The sequence below is a fragment of the Lates calcarifer genome, linkage group LG7_2, assembly GCF_001640805.2.
Source record: "Lates calcarifer isolate ASB-BC8 linkage group LG7_2, TLL_Latcal_v3, whole genome shotgun sequence".
Classification (NCBI taxonomy): domain Eukaryota; kingdom Metazoa; phylum Chordata; class Actinopteri; family Centropomidae; genus Lates; species Lates calcarifer.
The window spans coordinates 9,484,895-9,501,649 of record NC_066854.1 but is presented as its reverse complement, the minus strand read 5'-3'; the positions used below and the strand labels follow the sequence as shown (position 1 = coordinate 9,501,649).

Below are 16,755 nucleotides of genomic sequence, written 5' to 3'. Positions count from 1 at the left end.
CACATCTTTAAGTGTACTTTGATGGTGCTCAGAATCAGAAGGTGAAGCTGGCTTCCATCTTCACAGATACTATCATATATAAAATGTTACATCATACAATAAAAACCCAAAACAGAAAACTGCAGTGCATCACCATATGTTTACATTTTCTAGACCTGATGTTGTGTTATTGTAAATTTGCTGTATAATAATATCATCTAATGGGTTTCCACAGCCTCATCTGAGTCTTAACTGAATGAAGACATTCAGTGGCTAACTGCCAAGCAGCCGGCTTTTAATCAGGCCAGACTTAGCCTAAATCATTTTGAATTTGCATTTCGCTTTGCTGCTTATTTTAACTGTCTGATTATCAGCCGTTTGAGCTCACACATCTGATAAACAAAGGGATACCTCCTCATGACCCAGTTCAGATGAGCAGGCACTAAACTCTGCCAAAATGGGTTGCCTTAATGTGATATTTATTTGCACAAATTTTCACTTGATTTCAGGATGGAGGGCAGCCAGTTTAGGTGAGAGGGGCATGAATTGATTAAAAACAAGAGTGAGGACAGCTTGTCTGTCAGGGATCTATAGTATAATCATATATACAGTTTCACAGTCAGCATTTTACTGTGGAGGCAATGTCATAATCTTATTTTAACATGACAATGCCAGTAGTTTCCAGTAATATGAAGCCAACCAAGGAACTTAGTGTTAAGACAAATGGACATTTAGTTTCCTTTAAAGACGATAAGACCAAGTCAAGTGCTATCACCTCAATGCTGTAATCTAATTGTATTCCCTCAGTCCCTTATGCGTCTCTGTTAAGCAACTACTTACTGCATTGCTGTTTTTACATTAACAATTCAAATGGACCAGAAAAATTATAGTAATGCATTCCTTCCTTATTCCCTTCCCATCCAGCTTCTTTTAATACAATTTGTGTAAATCACATATAGTATCTAAAATATATTCTCTCTTGCTTCCCCTCTTCCCCCATTTGTCTCGTCTTTTGTAGGATAACTACAACAGCAGCATGTATGATGGATCTCAGGAGGTATCCCCTGGATGAACAGAACTGCACTCTGGAGATAGAGAGCTGTGAGTAGAAAGGCCGAATGCCTTCAGGGCTGACATCCAGCACATTGCGCAGGCTGAGAAGAAAACCAACACGGCCTCATGTGTGAAGTGTTACAGTTTGAGAGGAGCAGTATCAAACCAGGCTCATGTTTTTTTTTCTATTAAGTGTTGTAGTATTTCTTTTAAATCTGTACAGGAAGGATGGGGTTTACTTGACATGACAATACTATGACTAATGACGTAAATCATAAAGGGGTATCCCGTTGATTTGATAGGTTGGGGACTTGCAGAGATGACCCTGATGACATCATAAAGGTTATTTTTTTCAGAAACCTCCCTCCATAGCCACAGAGGAAATTATACAACTGTCTCCTGTGCAAATTTATGAATTGAGAAATTTCCATCCATCATCCATGTGTCCCTGGTAGATCATTGGTTCTGGTTCTCATTGTTAACTCTACTGGTACTGAGTGAGAGCAGCCCTACATCAAGATTTCATCTAATAAATGTTATGCAGAATAATACAAAGATTACACTGAGTAAATCAAAACATTAAAGCTGCCTACTGTAAAACCAAAACAATTATCTGAAAGATGCTAAAACCAGAGAGATAGCTGGTGATTTTCGGGGAGTTCGCTACGAGTAACACCTTTCACATTACACATAGTGATTCAATCCATTGTTAATATAAAAATATTCAGAGCAGCTTGAAGTTTGAGATATCAAGTTTAGTTTTCACGTAGGAAAGCTCTCCTCTAAGTTTGCATAATGCCAATGCACCACTATCTACCAGCATAGTGTGAGTGAATGTCCTGAAGACACCTCAAGAACGCTGCTGGGTTTTTAGCCTCCTAATCAGGAACTGATTTAAACCTGACATACCAGGGTACACCAATTATATAGTAGGTTAGGAAACAGGGATTAAGATTATCAGGGACACATGAATCCTGTTGCCGTTCTTGTAGGCCAATTTCTTACATACAGTATACGATCTATTAAGTTGTTTTGTAAATAGCTTTATTTTGGAATAATGAAAAGAAAAGTAAAAAATCCAGAAAGTGAAGCAAGAGCTACCAAGGACAGAGGAAATGTCAGCTATTTTTGAATTCTTTTGACATTTTCGTGAACTCAAATGAACCTATTAACTGACTTTCTTTTCAAAGCAACGTCTGGTTCTTGGAAACAACTTCAAACATGTTTTTTTTTTTCGTCCCAAATGACAGCCCAGTTGGATGATCAGCAACACTGAATATCTTGGTCTCCAGTGATGGTTAGACAGATGGTTACACCTTGGTGTATGTGTGTTCCTTCTTGTGCAGATGGCTACACCACGGACGACATTGAGTTCTACTGGAAAGGAGGCGAGTCGGCTGTAACGGGGGTGACACGGATCGAGTTGCCTCAGTTCTCCATTGTCGATTACAAGTTGGTGTCCAGAAACGTTGTCTTTTCCACAGGTAAATAATGTACTGTAACGTGTTGTGTATGTGTTTTCTGGCCTTTGGCCATCACACACTAGATTTCCTTTGGGAATAATACATGACAGGCTGACGAGTGGATATTACATTTCAGATGATATTGTTCATATCAAACGCTGGCCTATTTTCAAGCTGATTATTTAATCAATTTCTGTAGCAAACATATCCATGCCAAAGCTTGATCTGTTGATCTTAAATCCTCAGAGCCAAAGTTGTGTTTGTCAGTGCTTCTAATTGGGTTGAAGTGAGGAAATGCACTGCCTTTGAAGTATCCCTCAACAAACAGCAGCTGATGCAAGGATGTTGGAACGGTACTTTGCCTAAACATGCCGTAAACGGTGTGATTTACAGAACAAATCATGGCCATGTCAGGTGGTTCTTGACTCTGAGAGATGACGTTGGAATTAATGGTTATTGTTTTCAGCCAACATGCTGACGTTAACAGAAAGTAGCTGAAGACCTCGGTCAATTCAGTCAGTCAATACAATCAATCAGTGTGACAGTAAGGAGTTGATCTTAAAGCATCCTTATGTATTATTTATGCCGAATTTAATAGTCAGTTAGATAGCAGTTAGCTGATGTGCTGATCTGATCTGAGTGTGGTTCGATCAGATTTGATTAATAGCACTGGCAAGTCAAGGAAATAACCACATAAATGTCAGATTTTGATTTTGTTGTTGCTCCATTCAAATTGGTACGCAACTGGCCACCGTAGGCCACCACCTCTGTTTAAAGATGGACGTTCCAGATGGCCCCTCAGGACCACCTCCTCAAAGTTAAATACTGCGATTCCCCGACCATTTTTGAGAACTGAGGAAGCCTTTTGAATGAGAGGTGAAACGTCTTCAAGAAGCTAAAAGAAGTCCAGTTGTCTTCAACTTAAGTTTGGCATCATAATTAATTATATTATATTATATATTGTGTTTAGATGATACATTTAATGGTAAATTTATAAATCCAATACCTTAAACTACTTCAAATGAATATTAATTGGTCAAAAATGAAACATAAATGCAAACACAAGGAAGAGGTGTAAATGGCTTGTAAATCCTTTGACGTTGGCGTCGTCATTAACTGGTGTTGTGAAAGACATCAATCAAGTGTTGTTTATAGATTCACAATGGCTGTTTTCTTTAGAGCATTTCATCTCTCGTGGCAGATAATTAGAAGACAGGGCAACGCCTTAAGGCAATTTGTCAAACCACTGTATAAGAAAAACATTTGCAGTATCATATTTAATGTTGTAATTAATCTGTGTTGCTAACTTGGAGAAGTGCACAAAACTAATTTAACAATCCTCATTGCCCGCAGGGGTATTCTAATATATTCTGTGAACTTTGGTTTTTATGTATGGTATGCCAGGGTCCTAAATTAATCAGATTTTTATGTGCACATTTAGGCCTAGATACAGAACTTTATTGACGCTCCCTAACCAACTGCCATATAATCTGGTCAGTGGAGACACATTCAGAGAGGCGGCTTCTCCACAGCCGTAGTGGGGAAATAAAAGCTCTGTGACATTTAATAATAACATCGTTTCTCACAGAAGTTGCTCATGATGCTCATGAGGAAGAGCCTCAACCGGTCTGAAAAGGACATGAACAGTAAATCATTCTTTTCTTTTTTTTTTAACATTTTGAGTGCAGATACACAGCAAAGAATTTGATCCCTCTCCCACAAGTGCCTGAGTCGCTGCTCGAGATATTTCATCCTTTCGTCCTCATTTTCACTGTCATGTGCTGCACTGCGTTTACCGTCATCCTTGGCTGTGTACAGTATCTGCGCGTCTCTGTCTTCATCTGTGAATCATGTGAATGTGCTAAGGCAAGCACACTGGAGTGCACTTGTTTGCGAGAAGCAGCATGTCCCCTGTGGGTGGCGACTATTAAAGTTTAGTGTCCAGTGGTCTGCTCCCGTGCTCTTGGCAGGATGTGTGAAGCACATCAAAGGCTCCCAGCAAGGCTGGCTAATGACCAGGTTCCCTCCATTACATGTGCCACTAGCCAGCTTTAATTCCCTCCCCCTTTCTCTCCCTTCCTATCCCTCCTTTCTGCTCGGTCTTGGTATCTCTCTCACCCCCTGCTGCTTCTTTTACTCCCCAACCTTCTTTAGTATATCTTTTCCTCCCTCTTGTAAGAGGTGTGGTTGGATGCCAATTATCCTGCTCTCTGACAGAAAAACATCCCAGGATTCAGGACATTATATATTCATGTGGTATGAGGCCCACAACATCAATTATTCTTCTCTAAGCACACATACAAACACTGCCTGTTTGTGTGTGCATACAGTACACATTCCCGTATGCAAATGCATGCATGACCAGTTAACATGGCTATGTTAGGTGACATTTAAGTGTGTGTTCTTTGTGCATTGTGCACATTCATCATCTTTACTGTCTTCATCCTCATTGTCATCCTTGTTGTGTCAAGATAGCTGTGATAATAACAGCTTTAAATATTCAATAACATCCATATTTCATGTTTTTGCTGTAATTTGACATTGCGGGCCTTGAATTTCCATCAAGTTTGTGGGTTTTAGAAAACATGAAAAGCTTCGTTAACAGCTTCTGAAAATAGCCCCGAAAGTGCAAAATCTTTAATTAATATAGCTGTAGAATTCATCAATATGCCGTTAGACTCTTGTCCCCTCTGCACATAAAGATGAATACCTTACTTCCTAAAGGTAATGATAAAGCAACAGTGTTATGAATTTAACCATGTCTTCTTGAGTTCATGATTGGGATAGGACAGTTATCAATATATCAATCAATAATCCAAATGGCCATCTAATAGATTCTGAGGAAATGATTATAAAGAATGTATTTTCTTTGGCTTTGACAATGTCAGTAACTGACCACTCACTAAGGCCTCAGTTATACTCACTTGCAGATGTGCAACCTGCTGCAGACACCACGGGCGTGTAGTTGTTTTAATTATATTTCTCTCTAGTCCCAGGAGTTTGCTTGCAGGAGCGTATGCACAGTTGGTGCCCTTGCAGAACAGTAGCCGCAGTGACAAATTGGAGGGTACGGGGTAATGATGCCAGGGTAGTAATAGTAATAAACCTTTGACAACGTCAGTTCTATGGATTACACTGACATTTTACAATTGCATGCAGCAGACACTGCGTCTGAAGCCGTCCAAATAAGTAAGAGTTTTCAGTTTGATGAACCTGGACGCTACCATTGATACATGAAAATGAAACAAATGGGTGGGGCCGGTGGACAAGTTATGTAATCACTGTGCGCCTGAACACCTTGTAACATGGTGTAACACCGACTACCACAGCAACCGTAGTACACAGAAGTCAGCACAGAACCTTGCGTACTCCTTAGCTTAAGTTCAGTCATGTGCTATGCCTGTCAAAGCCCACAGTCCATAACTACTACTACTTTTCCAAACAGTGGAAATGTCACTGATTTTGATGTTTGTGATTTTGACCACAAACGTGGTAACTGTAGATTTTGTCTACAACGTTGCTGGCAACTGTAGCTGGCTAACCAATTAAGCTAATGTTATTCTCATCAGTTGGTTGAAAACACTGTCTGCAGGTGACTTTTTAATGTTTCAAATTGACCTAGTTTACAAAAAAGAATCTTGTAAAACAGGTCTTAAATATGCTAACAGTTGTAGCTACGTTGGAGCAGACTAAGGCTTTGAATCTCTTCCTTGTACTTTTGCTCTAGAGTTTTTGGTTTCAGAAAAGCTAATAATAAAAACCAAAAACCCTAACCAGCTGAACCAGAGAGCCTCACATTGAGCACACATGGGGTCGGTGGCTCCGTCGAAGACCCGTTTTGTTGCGAGATGAAAGCTGCCACTGGTTAGAGCACAGTCTGTCATTGCATGCAAAACTTGACTGCAACACCCCTGTCATGAGGTTGACAAAAGAGACAAAAAAAGAGAGAGCAGACCTCCCACTCCTCGGCGCTCCCGTCTACCCAGCCGCCCTCCCAGACTCTATTGTTGCACTGTCATTATCAAATCAACTTTTTATTATCACCCCTGCATCCCGTCTCCTCTTCTTCCTCCCTCTCCTCCTCAGCCTCACACATGGTGTTCCTCCCACTCGCGGATGTTGTTTGGTGTAGCAGTTACAGCCAGTGCAGTTCTACACCCACACACGAGTGAACCTCAGCCTCCTCTTTTCTTAAACCACTTCTGCATCTGTTACTGCAAAGACACCCAGTTCAGATTTAGGGCTGGAAGAGCTACCGTTTAGGATGCATCAAACGAAGTTAATGGGATATTTTAAGACCTGTGACAGTCTGTTCCCATATTCACTGTAATGAAGTGTATGTTCAGCGTGTGGGGAGTGTGCTCACGGCTGCCAGAGCTGGGTGTTGACAGCAAACATGAGCCAAATATAGGAGGATCATAAAAGTGTGATAAGTGTGGAATTGTTTGTGTGTTTATATAAGTGTTTCTACCAGCCAGCTTTATAATATGCTTGACTGTGAGCTGATCTCTTTATGCTAGTTTTACAATGTTTGACGTTCTGCAAAGTTCTTGTCTGTCTTTTAGCTGTTTGGACTTTTAGTGAGCCAAACACAAAAACTGTCAAGCTCATTAGCCAAAAACAACGTGTCAATTCAACGGGAAATTAATCGACAGCAGTTTTTTGTTACTCAGTAATTGTTGAAGCAAAGATGGCAAAAATTTTCTGCTTTTATCTTTTCTATCTGTTTAGATTTTGTTCTGTTGGTTGGACATTTGAAAACGACATTTGAAGGCAATCAGTTATTGGATAAATTATTGGGTTATAACACTACTGATATTACATTTATGTATTTGTGACATCTGTCATGCACATGCATACACATCACGCCACATCCAGCAAAGACATCTCTGGATTAATAAGGTGAAATCTTTATCTTGCATGATTACAGGATACAGTATAATATTCATGATGCTCAACACAAACTGTGACACAAGAGTGTTTGTTGATGTTTGGTACAGGCTTTAATTATGCATATATTTTTCTCAGTAAACGGCGGTGTATTAGTACAGTTTAGAGCTTTATGCAAAGCAGAATTTAACCAAAAAGAAAAGAACTGCATATGCACAGTGACACTCAAGTACATTGTGGTTCACTACAGAAACAGGTTTCCCTGAAGAAAAGTCCATGTGCCTGATGAATTAAATAACATTTACTAATATGATTCCCATATAGATGCATATATTTGCTCAAATTGGGTCCTCTAAATATAAATCAGTGTCAATAGCAGTCAATAGCAGTTACCGTAGATGATAACATTTGACGAACAGTCAAGCTTTAAAATAACATATTGGGATTTTTATTGCAGTCTGACATACAGTAGGCACTGAATCTTAATGAGATGGCGTGTTATTTCAGAGTGACTCTCTAGCCAACTCTGCACACGAGTGTGCAGTCAATTGGACCCACGCTTGCCACAAGTAGCTTTGGCTGAAACCCACGGATTGGAAATTACAGCGTAATGGCCCCCATTTCTCCTCCAATATAAAACGAAAATGGAAAAATAGCTAAGAATAGTGGGAGTAACGAACCATACATTCAATCCATAAAGAGACATACGCTGGGAGACTGATGAGAAGTCCCACAACGCCCTTATGTCGGAGTTTCATGTACAGATACTGTTTATATTTCAGGTCATGGAAAAGTAATGCTGGAAATGCTCTCTCATAGCAAATCATGTTGAGGAACAGTATTTCAAATTCTTGAGTTATGAAGCATCAGAGGCGCTGCTACATGCATTTATACAGCTATTATTCCTGCAGTAATGCTGAATCCCTCCGAATCATCTTATGAATTATGGAGGTGGATGAGATGTGGAGAATTGATAAATCAAAATGTGCTGAAATTTTTATCACCATGCTGAATATTGTGTCACATCATCGCGAAATAGGGTTACAGTTTTGTGTGTGTGTGTGTGTGGGGGGGGGGGGTGTTTAAGCTAGTGAAAGGGATACTTGTTACCATGGCAATAAATCCAACCCATGCTGTCAGAGTTGTCATGGAAACTGAAACAAAAACACAAGGTGTCCCTGCGTGCTCCTTGGAATAATATAAGTTAGATGTTGTTTTCACTGTCAACATTATATATTTTATGTTTCTGTTTTTTAAATAGACCATTAACGCTACCTTAAACATTTCTTTTCGCAACCTGAAGATTTAAAATTGCGCTGCTTGTCTTCTTAGGTGCCTACCCTCGACTGTCTCTGAGCTTCAAGCTGAAGAGGAACATCGGCTACTTCATCCTGCAGACGTACATGCCATCGATCCTGATTACCATCCTCTCCTGGGTCTCCTTCTGGATAAACTATGATGCGTCCGCAGCCAGAGTGGCTCTAGGTAAGAGGCAGGAGCGAGCAGGTATTCGTTTTTTTTGTAGATGAGGTCAGGGGACAAAATGAGCCACAAACTCCCTCCGTCCCTGATGGATTCCCAAAGGCGATGTGTTTGTATTAACAGAGTGAGAGTCTGAACTCCTCATACTGATGTGGGATTAGTGGGGGCTGTAGGGAATGGCTTGGAAATTGGTGGGCAAAATGAAATGAAATGAATTTGAAGACCATTTGTATTGTGTCTGCTGTAGTCAGAAAAAAAAGAAATTAGGTCCCTGTTTCGGACATAGGCTAATCAATTTGGAATTAGCTGTTGCTGAGATATTGCAGCAAGCATTTTTTGTCCATGGTGATGTCCATCGTGCCTCTCCGTAGGGTAAAATCATGAATCCACGACCTTGACTTGGACCAAACTAGGTCAAACCTTGTGTCTGTAGTTGCTGTGGTCACGTACAGGCCTCCAGGAGCTATAAATACATCACGTCTCTAATGAGCATAATTTCACTTCTTATTGAGGAGTGCTTGTGTGGGTGCAAAGGCCCACACACTGTGGGGCTCCAGTGAGCAGTAAACAAGGCAGAGATGGAAGCAGCAGGTCACTCTGTTGTAATCATTGTGATTCCTCACAGGAGGCTGCAGCACTGTATTGCCTGTGTTGAATATTGAGGCGGCTAGTCCTAGATGACATATCAGGCAGGAGTAATAGTCATAATATGAGGGTTGTCAAGACAGTAACTAAAAATGCAATTTAGACAGTGTACTTTCTGCTGCAGTTGTAATTAAACCACATTAAATTGGTAATTGACAGTTCACTAAACCCTTTCTCTGAACAGCGATGGTTCAGTAAAAGCTTAGCAACTGTAACTAGGCACAGCAAGATGGCCAAGCTTTGTATTTCACCACCTGGAGGGTTTGGAGGATGTTTTCTTTTAGTAGGTTCTCAAAAATCAAAAACACAAGTAAAATAAACACACTCATAAATGATTGAGTGTGCTTGTCGGTTACTTTTAATGCAAACTACAACTGTTAGCAATTCCAGCTAACTAGCTGACTAGCTACGGTAGTAATGAAATATTACTATAAAGGAGCACATCATTAACTATATTAACATGATAATAATAAATAAATTGTCAGTATTTATTTTACAGTGCTGCACTCCACTACAAGCTAAGCCAAGTAACACGTTGACACTTCTGCACCTGAAGTGTGCTTTACGTCAGTAGTATTTCTCATTGCCGAGGATATTGTAGGAGTTTAGAACAACCTTATATTATCAGATTTCCTTCAGAGACTAATTCACAATAGTTGTCCACTGAATAGAGAAGGCTGTTTCTGAACTGGCAACAATCCAGTCATTCATGCAGCACGGCCCCCGCAACTGGCAAACCTTTCCCAAAACACCATATTCCAAGTTAAGTTACACCAAACTATTGATGCCAAGTAAAGGAGTACTTGAAACACAGCTTAGCATGTCGAAATGTCTGTTCTTTGTTCTCATGTGTCTAACATTTTAATCTGGCCCTGCCAATTGATTGCTGTGTTGATCATCTTTATATGTTAGATGGGACAGTAATGACCTTAACACATCATAATGCTTTCTGGAAACATGCTTTGATCCATTACCTGTCTGTTATCTCCATCTCTTCCCCTGTTATCCACAGACACATAAAGCTTATTGAGACTGGAGTGGATCAGCATGTGTGTGTGTGTGTGAGCATGTGTGTGCACATACTTTCATTTGTTTTACATCCACCTCATATCATTTATCTGCTCAAACTGGTTGGCTTTCTTTCGTTAAGGCACCCTCAAGTGGATGTCTGCTTGCGTGTATGTGTGTGTGTAGCGTGCATGGATGTATATGTGCGAAGGCCTTCTAACTGCAATATCCGCCATGAGCCTCCTCAGCCGAGAGGCAACCGGAGGTCCATTCACTCGTCTTGATGGATCATTATGAGTTTTCAGCAGGTACCTTGATGGTGGAAGAGTGCGTGCGTGTGGATATGGGCGTGTGTGTGCGCGCGTGTGCGTCGTTCCCCTTTGTGTGTGCAAACCTGCCAGTAAGAGCAGTGTAATGATCAGGGAGAAATCAATTCAAGGAGGCAGCAGGCAAACAATTGAATTGTTTGAAGGAGAATCTCATTTTCCTGAGCAATTTCGAAGGATTGCAAAGTTACAAACGACACCGCTCGCATCCTAATCTGGTTGCAAGCCATTTCCCACAGTCATGGCCTTCGTTCATAACCATATTATATGAGCAGTCAAGGTGTGGGCATTAGCTGTAATTGGTACGGGGGCACTTTGAGCGTAATGGCAGACACACAAGTTGGAGTTCGCTGTACGTTCCTCCCGCCCGCGGACACCACGTTTTTGTTCAATTACAGACTCCCAAAATGACAAGTGGTGAAACATGTACATGTTAACTAGATAGCTGACAATTTGTGCCGTCTGCAAGTGATGAATGGAAGTGTTCAATTAACACTTCTTTGATTTACTGGCCGTGCCTCTGTTCTCACAGTTAACATTCACGCGCTTTAGTGCATCCTACATGATACCTTTTCCTTTTTCTAATGTTGAGCCGTGTTGCTAATGGCCTATTGGCTTGTGATTAGAGGAGATTTGATTGCTGTGTGCCTTTGTTCCAGCTGTTAAGGTGGAAAAGAGACTCAGGGACATATAACAAGAGAGAGTAGGGGGAGGGGACGGAAAGAGGTACAGTGCGAGCAAAGAGGGAAACCACCACTAAATGATGGTGAGATCCAAGGGAAAAAAAGAGATAAAGGATAAATGAAGAGGGAGAGGGGGAGACATTGAGGCAGAGAAAAGAGGAGGAAGAAGAGAACAATAGGATGAGACAGAGAGAGAGAGAGAGAGGGAGGGTGAGAGAGACAGAAAAAGACAGAGAGCAAGAGAAACCCCATAAAACTATATTTCTCCCCGGAGAGCGTAACAGCGTGATGAAAAAGGAGGGAGGCCCATGGGCGCGCGGCCCCTTGATTAAATTGTCCGAAAAGGGAGCGAGAGAGGGAGCAAAAGAGAGGGAGGGAAGGAGCGATGGAGGGAGGGAGAGGGAGTAAAGGACAGAGAGTAATGGCACAGCTGAGAGAACACCTATAAAGAACAAGGCTGTCGTTAAGCCAGAGAGAGAGAGAGAGAGAAAAAGAGCCCAGAGATTGCACCATCCAATAGGGGCAGTGACACGGAGCATGTGCACGTGCCGGCAAGCTCATGCACGTTCACACCCGCTCCTTGCGCCGCCTCTGACAACACACATACATTCACACACATGAGTGGTGTTAGCCTTGTAATGTGCCAATAAATCACACTAAGGGCTAGATTGACCTTAGCTATCCCTATCCTTCTTCCCGAGCCCCTGACTGTTCCCTGTCTCCTCACTGTTCTTTATGATACACACACACACATGCGCACGCACGCACACTCCAAAAGCCTTGCCCGTGTGTGTTCTGTGAGCAGCCCGGCCACTGATAGGCTCCATTTACTCGCAACACGGACAGACAAAGTAGTAGAGATATATCTCCCATATGTCTGTAATGAGATAAGATATGGTGTTATTGCATCGTAGGTCAGGATTAGCATGAATATTGCTGATGCATTTGTTTATTTGCTGCAACATGGTAAATGTACAGTGGCCCTGGAAAATACATGGAGCTGCAAATACAGAATGGCACTGCAAAAAAAAGCAAATACAGAAATGCTGCAAGTCACACAAGACACAATGGAAATGAGCTACAAAACAACAGAAGTTTAGTCCATGTGTAGTCATCACTTTTGAGCGTTGGAAACTTCTTTTGTTTTGTAGCCAATTCACATTCTTTTTTGTGCGACTTTCTGTGTTTGGTTGTGATTCCTTTTTGGAGCATTTTCCTGTTTTTGTAGTGCAGTTCTTTGTCTGTGTTTAATGTTTTTTATAGTTTTTAAAATGTTTTATAGTGCATCGTATCTGTTTTCACAGTGCGTCCCTGTTCTTTAGTTTTCTACTTTCTGTTTGTTTCAGTATGTGGTTGTGTTTCCTCATTTTGCAGCTTTTTTTCTAAATGCACCGCATGCTGTTAATTTGGCGAGGATGTTTTTTTATTCGCTTGTGTTTTGCCTATTTGCATGTGTTTAAGTTGCAGTGCGTCAAGCTCTCAAGGCCGCAGTAGACCCTGCAGCCAATTCAATTTCCCCCTCATCTATTTGTCTGTAATGTTATGAGTCTCACTTAATGTCTCTTTCTCCTTCTGTTACGCTGAACCACACAAGGTGTGAAGGTGCCTTTACTGGCTGATAGCAAATAACCACGCCACTCTGTACCCCTAGTGGTTAAGGTTACTAAGAGCTGGGGGCAAGATACATGCAGCACTATTCTAATGAGTTATTTCTGCTTGATGGCTAAGGGGCAGTTGGAGGTTTCAAGGCAGACCTTTGAATTTAAATGAAGCAGAGGTTATGCACTCACCTACCACTATGTGTGTTCATGCAAGTAAAGTAAGATCAGACATGAGATCGATCAGAAAATTGTTTCGTAAGAGTGCTCAAGCAAAATACATACAGTGTTTACTTTATTTCCCCCTCACTGTTTCTATGACACTTAAACAAGGCAATCCCACAGGAACATAATTATTTTTTCTCCGCTGGGTCAATCCTCCTCTTAACTAGCAGAGGAAATAGCCACAGAAGAAACATGTTTTCTATAAAAATATCCTTGTTTCTATAGTAACACCTAAGACATCTGTTGGAGTTTTCTCCAACATAACCTTGAGGTTACTGACGAGATAGCAGCATCTGCTTAGAGTGGTGGGGCACTCCTTAAAGATGAGCTTATGCTATGACAGGTTTGAACTAATTAAGCATCAAATTTACCATCCAGGATAGACTGCCAAGACTGGTGATGAGAGAAAAAACTGTTAGTTTCACATTTTATCCTTTAAATGAGGCTGAATGATCCAAACAGGGTAGAATTTATCACACTTTTGTTGAAAAGCATCAGTTGAGAGGCAGATGAAAGAACTGGACAGGATGCAAGGATGTAAGAGTTTGTCTTAACTCTGAGCTTACCTTAAGAGGAAGACAACATAAGTACTTATGCTCTGATATTCATGTTATATTATACCATATAATGTAAAAATACAGCACTTTAGATGAGAGCGGCATATACAAGTGCAGCCCATTTACTATGGCAGTGAAAACAGCACAGAGGGAACCACGTTCAGATGTATGTCCACTCCTGGAAGTAGTGTGCCCTTTATGTTGTGAGGTTGGAAGGGTCAGTGGACATTATATCATAGCTATAATGTCATCTCTTTGTGTGGAGACGCTTATATTATCCTACCTGTAAAATAGAAACAGGCCTGTGAATACCTGTTTTTTTAAGCAGCATTTTACAATGAGCGATGGGGTTCGACATGAATTTAAAATGTTACGTTTTCTTAATTTTAACTGCGAACTTTCTGTATTTGTGTATTTGTCTGAGCTTTTCTCGCTGGTGTAAGATGGAGGAGGCTCAGGTGGAAAAAAGTTTTTGACTATTAAACTCTAGATTAATAATACATAAGGGTGTTTTTCCACCAAACTTTAACTTACCTTGTTTCGAACTTTGTCATATATATTTAAGGTTGTAGAGAGTTTGGATTCAAAATAAAGTTTTCAGGAGGTTTAGAGCAGCTAGCGCTGAAATATGCCGGTACTGGTACAAACATGAATTTTAATACAAATATTGTACCAGTTCTCATACTAATAATCATATTACAAAACCTGACTCCAATACTAGTGCTTTCAATGGATACTGATATAACCTATTGATTCTGACCTTAGCATCTAAGCAACTGCTAATTATTTTCATTATAAATTAGTACTTATACAATATAATAATACAATAAAATACATATATTACAATTTCATGTAGTTTTGGCATCAAACACTTAATTACAAAATGTGTTAGAAAACAGTTACTTATTTAATGTGGTTATACTTGTACGAGTGTCCGTTAGGGTCAGAGTGATATAAATGTCATTATCAGTGGATCCAAATTGTGCATATGCTCCTCCATGCAGACTCCATGTGCTCCAGACATCCAGACACATTCATGGCAGCTCCAGCACCCGTGGACATAATTAGCATTTTTTAGTAATAGCGATACATATGATTAACAACACCATATTTATCTCTTTCCCCTCTTCAAAGGGATCACCACGGTGCTGACCATGACAACTATCAACACCCATCTGAGGGAGACGCTGCCCAAGATCCCCTACGTCAAGGCCATTGACATGTACCTAATGGGCTGCTTCGTCATGGTCTTCCTGGCCCTGCTCGAGTACGCCTTCGTGAACTACATCTTCTTCGGGCGGGGCCCTCAGATGCAAAAGAAGCTAGCGGAGAAGGCAGAGAAGGCCAACAACGAGAAAGCGGCCAAGTACGACGCTGCGAGGGTGAGTTGGGGTTTGACGAGTGGCCATGTGTGAGGTGATTTTTTCGGGGCAGAAGACAGAATTAAACAGTATCAATAGTAGATCAATAAATAAACAGTTCAAGGTGAGAATGTTGAGCTTATTGTTTCTGATTTTTGTAGAAATATTTTAGCGGACATATCCTTTTACAGTGGTGTGTCAGATTTATTTTGAATCAAGACTGACTCTTGGTCACTTCCACAGAAAATGCAGCAGTGCAGCACTTTAGAAAGGACTCTCTGAGTGGACAAAGTTTCAAAAACCTTAATTTTCCTTCTTCCCAACAGGACACGAATGATAAAACAACCTTGACACTGCAATTATTCTAAAATTAACTTTTTTGTCAGCTCTTGACAGCAGAAGCAGCAACAGAAAAATGTTCTGCATAATTGAACTGTATTACATTATCGCATTATTCATAGGCATCTGTATCCCCAGTGGAGGCTGCAGTAGCCAAAAAATGATGGTTTAAAAAAAGAACATTTCAGGTATTTGTTCCCCACATGTGGCTGAATATCTTCATCTCCTCAGGAGGCAGGTAGTAGGACCGCGTCCCTAAAACGGTCCAATCAGGTTAAAGGTCTTCGCCACTCACGCTCGGTGAGTTGTTTGTTCAGTGAGACTCTTCAATATCCTCGAGTCATTGTCATTCGCTGACATGGATGTTTTTTGTTTTTTTTTTATTTTGTTTTGCCTTAATGCAAAATATTTCTCCATCCATGCAATGAATCAAGCAGCAACAGACATTTCCATGACATTGCCATATTCTCGGGAGAATTCATTTTGACTTTGACTTTTTCATTGCAGTTTCCGCTGCATTGAAATGATGCTCATGCTTGATCTTACATTGTAATATTGGTGTTGCAGATATAAACTTGTTTCTCCTTTCAGAGCTCATCCTGAATGCATGCTGTCTGTGGATCTTTTCTCATTGAAATCATCATTAAAAGCCACATTTTCTCACACAGCTTTCATAAAGTGACATTGTGCATGTCAGGATGCTGCAAATCAGTCTGACTGTGAGTGGGTAGTTACTGCAGAGGTCCCCCAGGATTCTTTTTAAAATGGACATTTTTATTTGAAAAGTGTGATATATTCTGAAAATATTTAATGGAATATAAGTAATATTTACATTTTAGAGGACTTTGTCATTTGTCAAGTAACAATTCTCAAAAAATGTGTATATATTTTAGTATTTTGAAATGAAACACACGGAATAACATGCCACAAATCTTACCACAAGTACCGCTTTCCCTCTAAATGTGTGTTCAGACAGAAAGTGAAGCACATTGAAGATGCAGCACGAGTGGATATAGTTGAGTCAGTCAGTTTTATTTGTATTGTTCGACATCACACTTTCAGGGACAGTCTGTAAATTCAAAGTTAATGGGAAGATGCGAATGGGCGCATCTAGGATGTAAATTGAAATCATTTTTTTGAGATCAG

The 16,755-nt window shown here is 40.5% G+C and overlaps 1 protein-coding gene across 2 annotated transcripts in view; it reads left to right on the top strand.

Moving 5' to 3' along the window:
- The window catches only part of LOC108891880 (gamma-aminobutyric acid receptor subunit beta-3), a 39,158-nt gene that overhangs the window by 17,169 nt on the left and 5,234 nt on the right, over positions 1–16,755 (top strand). Inside the window, exons 5-9 of one of the 2 annotated variants that reach the window (XM_018689220.1) lie at positions 998–1,080; positions 2,379–2,516; positions 8,718–8,870; positions 15,044–15,291; positions 15,841–15,909. In XM_018689220.1, coding sequence (XP_018544736.1) covers positions 998–1,080; positions 2,379–2,516; positions 8,718–8,870; positions 15,044–15,291; positions 15,841–15,909 — 691 coding nt within the window. The remainder of the gene's footprint in view (positions 1–997; positions 1,081–2,378; positions 2,517–8,717; positions 8,871–15,043; positions 15,292–15,840; positions 15,910–16,755) is intronic. The other variant, XM_051066042.1, reaches the window with a different exon arrangement.